The sequence below is a fragment of the Cephus cinctus genome, unplaced genomic scaffold, assembly GCF_000341935.2.
Source record: "Cephus cinctus unplaced genomic scaffold, Ccin1 Ccin1_scaffold0215, whole genome shotgun sequence".
Lineage (NCBI taxonomy): Eukaryota > Metazoa > Arthropoda > Insecta > Hymenoptera > Cephidae > Cephus > Cephus cinctus.
Genome location: NW_014332933.1, coordinates 789,433 through 798,942, shown reverse-complemented (window position 1 = coordinate 798,942; position 9,510 = coordinate 789,433). Strand labels below are relative to the sequence as shown.

Genomic DNA, 9,510 nt, shown 5'->3' with positions numbered 1-9,510 from the left:
CAAAATTTATTCAAAATATAATACATCGGTAGAAAAGAAATTTAACAGTCACTGTTAGGTTAGTTTATATACCTATATACATAGTCCACTTTATTCGGATAGTCGGTCAGCAGAGTTCAATTCTACCGCTGTGTTTTTATACCACGCACTGCTAGAAATTCAGTAGTGCGTTACAACTCAATGCTTCTTTATTAACAATAAATGGCGAATCTCTTGAGAATTGAATAAAGTTCTTAATAAAAAATTGACGATGGTCACTAATAACGTACAAATGAATTTCGAGGACCTATCGTGGTGTAAGCTGTAAACAGTTTTCGAATGGTTCGAACCACTCACTACATTCTGGTCAACCGGCACGGGTTGTTCTTGTATCGAAGACTTTCGTCGTTCGGCTGCGGTTTGAGCACCAGTTGATACACGCGATGTCCGCTCTCCTGTCTTCTCTTTGCTTGTTGTTCAGTTTCTCTAATTTTATATTTCTTAACGTGATAGTGTCGGTAAAGAATTCGTCGCGGCTAGGAGTTCATGAGTGGTGTTAAGTTTCAAGGTCGTGAAAGAGATCAAGTATTAATTCCTTTCGTTATTGGTTGCTGCAGTTACATTTCAGATTGCCTCGGCAATCTGACGTCTTGGAGGTTAGTCAACGTCAAGCGCACAACACGGTAAGTCAAATGAGCGATAAAGGTATTGCTTTTCAATTATTCATATTTCGGATCTAATAAACTACTTATTACAATGTTGCCTGTTCTATTTATATGGTAGAGGATTATCCAAGTACCGTTACTTGCTACTACGGTATTTTAGACTGTTTTCTTTCCCTGGAAGCACGCAAACATAAATAAATAGAATCATTGGTAAAACATGTATTCGATTAATGTTTATCGATCAAGAAAGACATTCGTTTAACGTTCAAAGTAAATATCAAGCTAACGATGGGAGCACTTTCCAATCGAACTACGAATTAAAAACTAACGGGACTTTCCCATTGGCCGTTTATACTTTCCATTCGCTTTCAGAACACACGGTACAATTCACCAAGTCCATCGAGCATTCTGAATATCGATGATGTTTGTAAGACGAAATATAATGTAAACACATCGATAGCGGAATGTGTCACTTTCATTAAATGACAAAGTCAATAGTGGGAACCGGTCTTACCTGTGCTTAATGATTTTTCCAAAGATCTCCAAACATTTCGAAACTATTTTCACGCTATCGAAGACTCTGCGTGACTTGAACACAAAGTTGTACCTGTTAAACGCATTTTCTTCGGACTGAGACAATATTGAATGCGCCAGAGAGATACGTGTTCCGCGAAGTCATATTATTTGAAGATAAATGAATGGAATAAAAAATCGCGGACAAGGTTGCAGCTCTGCGTTGCATCTGAAGTTACCAAGTCACACGAGTGACGTCACTAATGAATACTTTCGTTTTCTGCACACGTGCGCACCTTTTTACATGTAAATCATTAAATCACAGATTTCATTTTCAGATTTACCTTCGGTAATCGCTCTTCGGCAGGAAATGTCGATGTGTAGGTTTCTCTATTGGCAATAAAAGCGTGGCTCATGGTATTCAATTTTATTTCATTAAAAACAGAGGGTCATATACAATCGGTACGTTCATCTTCAGTTGAAACGAGGGATCATTAATATCGAAGCCGGTATCGATCCACGAAGATAGTCCATTAATATACTATCGATTTTTATCATATCATTTAATAAATGTAATACAGTATCTTATCATTCGGAAAGTTACATGCACAGAAATAACGGAGTGGTATATAAGTAGATAAATGAACTGTAACGATAAAAAAAGACGTTCGAAGAATTTATTTTGAAAAGGGCACAGAAGTCAAATAAATATTCATTATTTATAAAATAATGTATGTAATAAGTAAAAGATTACTTGTTAGCATAATTCTTCACGACGTTGCATTAATTAAACCGTACGCAACCAGTCGTCTCCCTCTACCGCGCGAAGTGAGCAACGTTTCAAAATGTGAAGCATCGATTATCGAGCATTCCTGAGACACAAACGCAGCTCGGTCGCTGCGCGAGTCGGAATTAATACTATATCGGGATTAAGTGGCGGGCGGCGTGTTTGATGCAGTTATTAACTACACAACGATTCGTATAATCGGCCTCGAGCGTCCGAGGGATATGTATTTTGGTATGTCTCACGGTATTCGTTACTATTTCCATTTATTAACTAGCAACGTCAAAGAGGTCGTACCGCATTTACTTTTCGATTTGTAACCGAGGTAAAACATGTGCCGAGAGCGTTAAACAGTTTCCCCACCTAGTGGCTACATTATGTGCCGAGGCACATTACCATTTCGTTTAGTCTCAGCCTGTCTGTCAAAATCTCAGGTTGTGTTCGGTTTGACCGTTTCTTTTATTTTTCTTTCAAAAGTTCGATTTGCATTTCAATATTGTTCAGTTGTCAACAAGTTCTAAACTGTCAAATCTTGCGAGTTTCATTCATTTTTAAATGTCCCTCACCATTTTTTGAGCTTCGCGAGTTTCCTTTGCCGGTGTTTATTGTGCTTCTTTTTTACGCGTTTATAAATATTTCAGTTTAACAAGAACCTACATAACTTCCATCCAAGAAACCAGTGCAGAACCAGTAAGAGTTCGTGATATTCTCGATCGGAAGTCGTAGTGTTAAAAGGACGACATAGTTAATTTGACACGAAGGAGTTGACGATTGTGCATTTCTCAAAATGGAATTAGCATTGTCAGCGTTGACAACCCTCTTGGCAAATTTACGGTTCAATCTTGTGGTGAGTTTCAGACAATGGACTATTTAATTGTACCATTTCATGCTCATAAGGAATATTCAATGATCATACACGTGTAGTTATGTAGAGGTGCAGTGGCGTAGGCGCCTGAGATATTTAATAGGGATAAAATTTAGTTGAGAAAATAGCAGAAAATTACAGTGTCTATGACAATACTGCAATGAAAAATAAATTTAGGGCTACTAAATAACGTGGATAAAATATGAAGGTTTAAATTAATTCTATTTTGCTTTTATTATTCGTTAAAGTAAATTCAAAATGGAAGTATCCGTTTAATCGACAAAGACACACGCAACAGTCCCGAACCACGATTCAGAGTTATGATCGTGGCAACGTCGCATATGGCGGTAAACCACGAGTTACCAAAGACAAAACGTATATTAAGAAAATAGTTTAGTTCTTTGAATCATACGAGTGATTATTCAATTTTATTATAGTTAATATTTATGAAATCTTTATATATTTGTTACTTTCTGTATCTTCCTTGCCTTGTTTTTTTGCTCACTTTGAGATTTTATAACAGGTGTTTATTTAAAATAATAAATATTTAAAATAATCAATACGAAAACCATTGAGGATGATTTTACAATTGAAACGTAACAAGATTCTGCATTTCTTTCTTCGAATTATCGTCGATGACAAGAAATTATTTTATACGTGCGCACGCATTCTACAACAAGCACATGGCTTGAGTATATCGCACTGTTGCCGCGTCATTCGCCGCAGTTTGTTCGTGCCACGAAATTTTCGTTTTAACTGTTAATATCTTGGAACCGAAACTGTAAATTATTTCGGAATTTTTTCCCATGCACTCCCTTTATATCAATTCATCACATATCTTCTTTCAATCAATATCCCACGACTCGTTTGGATGGAAAAAAAAAATGAAATGAAAGAATTGGACGAAATTTTTGAAAAAATATCACGAAAATTGTTTTACACGATAACCACCTTAACGGGCCAAAGGAGGTCAATTCCTTTCATTGTACTAATTCGAAACGGACTGTAAAACCAGTTGGATTCGTTATGATAATTGTTGCAAAGGGTGACGCAAGAGTCAGATGTCAGACGGCGATAACAGATCCACGTGCGTTGGACGAGAAAAACTAGAGAAATACTCAATAGCTCAGTAAGCACTGTTGTTTCAAAAACTTATCGAACCGATTGATCTTGAGAAAAGAAAAAGTTCTAGATTTCACAAACGAGCTACAAATAATTTGCATGACCGTTCTAATTGATCTTAATTATTTATCATCTGCGTGTCTAAAAAATAATCCTCGTGATGGAATATTCGGCTGACCTTGTGGTATGAACTGTAGACCCCTGCATTAACCTAAAATTGTGAATACGCGATAACGGACAGTGGTATAAAAGTGTAGTAGGAGCGATATTTCTTAAACGAAGCTTCGGGCAGGAGTCGTGGAACGAGAGAAAGAAATTGAACGTCACGGATGAATATTGATGACAGGTTAAGAAAACTAACCCGAGAGCGCTGACAGTGCTAACATTTGCACGGTATAATTTAGCAAGTGCTTGAAGCGCGGAAATAATAGTTAGGAATCTTTTGAACCTTTGGATCTCCATGCTGTTTGCTCGAATTCAGATGCAAATGGGCATAAGTCACCTCTGTCTCTGTCTTACGTCCAATGACACCTTGACACCCAACGATCGATCATCCGTCCGAAGTCTTTCCTGGTGACTCCGTTGCCAACGAGTTCCCAGGCTCTGACGTTACGTTAATTGCTCAGGAGGACACGCACTCCCAATTGAACTGGCTACACAGTCTTGATCGACCCAATTGATCTCATTGTGTCTCCTTCGCGAGGATGCAGCTGCTAGATCAAAAACGAAAACCCCGTGGATCTGTTCTTAGCTTCTGAATTATTGATCAATTAACCCTAATTGACTTTCGAGTCACCTGGTCGTCACTTGATCCACGTGATTTCAGGAAATGGCGAACGCAGTCACGCAGAGAGTCATCTGGGGCCTGATGTTCGTTTTGCGCTGCTTCATAATACCGGTAACGAGGCTTCGTAAGTTCACCGAGAGGAAGCAATGTCCACCGATCAGGAACAAGATACTCCTGCTGTCGGCGACGGAGATTGCCACGAGGATTCGTAAGAAGGAGGTCAGTCACGTTTCAGTAGAAATCTAGTAAAGTCAGGAATTATTTCGCCTGGATATTCCAAGGTCCAAGTACCCAAGAGACTCCTGTGCCTTTCGTTTGATGCTATTTTATGTTTCTTTCAGTTAACCAGCGAAGAGGTCGTCGCTGCTTACATTGACAGATGCAAAGAGGTGAATCCAGTGGTGAACGCCATAGTGCAGACGCGCTTCGACGATGCTCTGGAAGAGGCGCGCAAGGTTGACTTTTCCCTTGAGGCTAACGGAAAGAACAAGGAGGAACTGTCTCGTGAAACTCCGTTGCTTGGAATTCCTGTAACGGTTAAGGAGAGCATAGCCGTGCGTGGTAGGTCGCCATTCGTCACTTGCACCTTCTGTCCCTCTTGGGTCCCCTTCTGTCCCCGTCGCTCCCTGCATCCCCTAGCTACATTTTATCAGCATCAGAGAACCGTCCCTCGTGACTGCTGGGCAATCGCTCAATGTTTTTTCTATTAATTATCTTGCCATTTGAATACCTTAACGCGTGTACCTGAGAAAAATAGATGCCCACGCGATTGGTAAATATTGGACAATGTCTTAAGCGTGCTTTCGCTACTTATCAACTTGGTAAATATTGGAGTCGTCTACGACGACTGAGAATTGTAATAATCTTTTGATATTTTTTTTTTTTCAACAGTTGGCAAAAAACAAAAATATTCAGGTTACATGGAAATTATTGGTGGTGCGTTTGGTACGTTTGTGAGAATGTAAGTTTGTGAAAAGGATATATGTATGTAGTTGATGTTAACCTTGTGATGAGATACAATCTGAAGTAACTCAAAGGCAGGACCGGATGTGGATCCGGCGGCGTCGGTGAGCTGTGTGAAATTAGCAATAAATAAAAAAAAAGCATGTATTTGTTATATTGGAAGATTGGCAGAGTGAAAGAGGGTTATTGACAAAAGTGTGATTAGAATTTCTTATCTGGACGTACGATGAAGATTAACGGCAATATCGCGAGACTGAGCTATACGTATCGTGCAATTCCTGGATACAGGCTTGATAAAAAAGAAACAAATCGTGACTATGAAAAATAATTTATTAGCTCAGTTCGAATCCGGCGTGTTCTATTTATTGAGATTAATCCATCCTGGAAGAGATTGACATTGAAATTAATCACTAGTTTTATGTGTCGTTTATTATCTTTTGCAATTGAAAATAATTAAAACAAATAAATGAACAACCGGTTTCTATTGACATGACTATCGCTCGAGTTCAAGGTCTTGTCGCCTTAATGGGAATCACTCGGATCGACCCGTCTATACATAATTTTCTTCCTCAAGTTTTATTTTGAAGTTTTACCGAATTTTATTAGCTACCGATTTACCTAACTTAATACTGTCTCTATTGTCGATGATGTAACATTAAATATTATTGATAGATTTAAAATGATTCAGACTGCGAGTATCGAAGTGAAGTATCGAATTTCCATATTGTATTTCTTTGAGTACCATCGCAGTCGGTCACGAGTTCATCGTGTTTTTCTTTGAGTGTGCAAATAATGCAATCCTTAGACACGTCACACGTAGATCTCAAATAAGTACGTAAATATATGCTAAAATTGTAAAATATTATATAACCAAGTGCAAAACGATGCGCGTGCATAATTTGCAAGAAAAAATTCTAAGCACAGCCACGTTTGGTTTGCCAGCGATCTCGTCATATTCAATTTTCACGTAATTCCTTGTTGTTATTCTCTTTGGTACGTAGGCTTGAGCCATTGTGCAGGGACGCAGAAGGAGACTCCGCGAACTGCCAAGGAGGACGCCGAGGTCGTCAAGAGGATTCGAGAAGCCGGTGGGATACCTATTTTAGTTAGTAACACACCGGAAATGTGCATGTGCTGGGAAAGTTACAATAAAGTCACCGGAACCACGTGGAATCCATACGACACGAAAAGGACAGCCGGCGGCTCTTCCGGTGGGGAGGTTCGTCTCTGGAGTTTATCATTCCTTGATGTAGTATGTAGTATCGGAAGCAATCGTAAGGGATGTACACGTTTAAGGGATTCTCTTGCAGGCAGCCCTATTGGGATCCGGCGCATCCGTATTGAGTCTCTCATCGGACATAGGAGGATCCGCACGACTTCCGGCTATGTTTTGCGGAGTCTTTGGTCACAAGCCGACACCAGGTAGACTGGTATAAAATATTAACATAAATTCAAATCTTGATGAGGATTTATGCAGACGCTAAAAAAAAAGATTTTTTATTAATAATAACGAAAGCAGAAAAGGTCGTAAAGTCAATTAATCATCCGATTGACATTTGGTTTTCTCGTATAAAAATATAATATTTTAAATAATCTATTACTTTTTTATAATTAAGGATGGGTGTCCACCGTTGGTCATATGCCGAATTGCGACGACATAAGTTGGACCATGTTTTTCAGCATTGGTCCAATGGTCCGTTACGCCGTAGATCTTCCGCTTCTTCTGAACGTCATGTCAGACCATCCCTTAGCAGCTGTTCAACTGAATAAGAAGGTTAGTCTCTTTGCTGTGATTTTATTCTAGATACGAGGTAATATTTTCTTTTATTAATACAAACTATTTCGCCAGGTGGCATTGAAGGACATGAAATTTTTTTATATGGAGGACGACTGTGGCTCCGGTGCTACGGATGCCGTAGACAGAGAAATCAAATCAGGAATAAGGAGACTAGTGAAGCATCTCGAAACGGCTCACGGAATTAAGGCTATAAAGGTAATTGACGATTGTGAATAAAATTGGAAATTGAAAATTCTCCGAAATCTCACTATTTTTCTTTTTTCTCTTTTCACAGGCAGAATTGACAGACATGAAGTTCGCTTTTGAAATAGCGACTACTATTCTGTTGGGAATCGACGGGGCAGATTCAATTTTTATGAAGGATTCAAATCCATATGTAAATACCTCATTTTAATTATCCATCTCTTGTATACTCATGGGTAATTTTCGTATGCTTAAAACATTCAGGAATGGAAAAGCGTCTTCGTAGAAGTATTAAGATACGTCTCCCTCTTGTCTCCTCACACATTTCCAAATATTGCTTATGGAGTTCTTAAGAGAATCGCTGAGAAAATACCTCGGGCCCACTACGAAAAAATGGTGGAGAAGAACGCGTCCTTGAAGAAGCAATTTGAGGTTAGTTTTTTTATCAAAATGAAAATTATAAGAAAAATGTTAAAGACAAAATAACATAATATAGAGTCTCGAGATGTACCCTTATAATTATTTTTCCTTTAACAGGATCTTCTCGGCGATAATGGCGTACTGATTTATCCAACATTCGTCTCCGCAGCACACTACCCATACGAGATTTATCACAAAGTCTGTAACGTATCTTACATGATGATTTTCAATTCTTTGGGTCTTCCAGTTACGCAGTGTCCAATGGGACTCAATAGAAATGGCCTTCCGATTGGTCTGCAGGTGAGTTTTCAATTGAACTTTCGTAGTAGAATTTCGTGGCTCGATGTGTTCTTAACATACCTTCTCGATAATGGTTAACGACACTACAGGTAATAAGGTTACAGATATTATCAATCGTGACGCTGGTTAATTTTATTTATCGATTTCAGGTGGTGGCCAATCCTAATAACGACCATTTGAGTATAACGCTTGCTCGTGAAATCGAAAAGGCATTTGGTGGCTGGCGGGAACCGGTTAATAATGAGAAAATGGTCTGACACAATTGTATTATGATCCGTAAGATCGAATTAGAAATTTTTCACACCGATGAATGTGGATCACACGTAAATATGTCGAAGAGCTGTCTGTGCATTTGATTTCCGTTTACAGTGCAGAAGAACGTTTTAACGAACTTAAACAACGGCAGGGCCTACCGAACAACCAAATTATCTTCAGGAGAACTGTAACGAGACTCATGTTTCTTTATAGAATTTAAACAAGACGACATTGTACTATATTTATGATATCTTTTTTTTTTTTTCTATGAAAAAAATAATAAGTATTAACGACACGAGTCTCGCGATCGTTATTCTCGTGGTTTACTAGCTTTTAATGAGCTCCAGAAAGGTAGTCGTAAAATAAAAATTAATATTTCTTTTCCAAACGATTAGTGGCCGTTTAGTGGTATTTCGTAGCCCATTTAAAATGTTTCGTGGTTCACCGTTCTTTTATAATTCCTAAGAAAATCTAAATTAGAAAACAATTATTATATATTATCTTGAAGCCTCGTTTTATCGGACGTGATCGAAGATTCTGTGGCCTATATTCATAGATAAGTCCTGATAAGTCCCGACTACGTTCACACGTACAGCTTTAACAGGGTATAAACCAATCACGTTTGTATATTTTTTTAAAATCTTAACCTTAGTCTGTAGTCATTGATCGAAATCGTTCCTTGTAATAGATTTGGCTAGTGAGGAGTCTGATATTTTAGTTGTCCCGATTAGCACGACCAATTTGACAAAGCTGTGAGTGAAGGTACCGTAATACTTATCTACACAGATCTGACTTTAGGAGCATACTTCACAAGGGCGAATTCCGTGAGATCTCAATCTGTGAAACCATAGAAATACCCAGGGTGGTGATGGGGGG

The 9,510-nt window shown here is 38.5% G+C and overlaps 1 protein-coding gene across 3 annotated transcripts; it reads left to right on the top strand.

Annotated features, from left to right (window-relative positions):
• Positions 1-405: 405 nt before the first annotated feature.
• Positions 406-9,023, top strand: LOC107265166 (fatty-acid amide hydrolase 2). 3 transcript variants are annotated; one of them, XM_015734304.2, is made up of 12 exons: positions 406-662; positions 2,583-2,788; positions 4,755-4,934; positions 5,057-5,276; positions 6,680-6,897; positions 6,989-7,100; positions 7,295-7,452; positions 7,528-7,671; positions 7,751-7,852; positions 7,924-8,091; positions 8,197-8,379; positions 8,529-9,023. In XM_015734304.2, exons 2-12 carry the CDS (start codon positions 2,729-2,731, stop codon positions 8,634-8,636), a joined length of 1,653 nt encoding a protein of 550 aa, XP_015589790.1. In that variant the 5' UTR covers positions 406-662; positions 2,583-2,728; the 3' UTR covers positions 8,637-9,023. The 3 variants fall into 3 exon arrangements, with proteins under 3 accessions (XP_015589790.1, XP_015589793.1, XP_015589791.1); XM_015734305.2 differs by lacking the exon at positions 406-662 and adding an exon at positions 2,043-2,175 and having other exon boundaries at positions 8,529-8,826; XM_015734307.2 differs by lacking the exon at positions 2,583-2,788 and having other exon boundaries at positions 8,529-8,826.
• Positions 9,024-9,510: the final 487 nt, after the last annotated feature.

Excerpts from the sequence above, each read along its gene's own strand:
- LOC107265166 (XM_015734304.2), top strand. The coding sequence starts at position 2,729 with ATGGAATTAGCATTGTCAGCGTTGACAACCCTCTTGGCAAATTTACGG. Across the intron at positions 7,453-7,527 it reads CTGTTCAACTGAATAAGAAG|GTGGCATTGAAGGACATGAA; the intron begins GTTAGTCTCTTT and ends CTATTTCGCCAG. Across the intron at positions 7,853-7,923 it reads TGAAGGATTCAAATCCATAT|GAATGGAAAAGCGTCTTCGT; the intron begins GTAAATACCTCA and ends TAAAACATTCAG.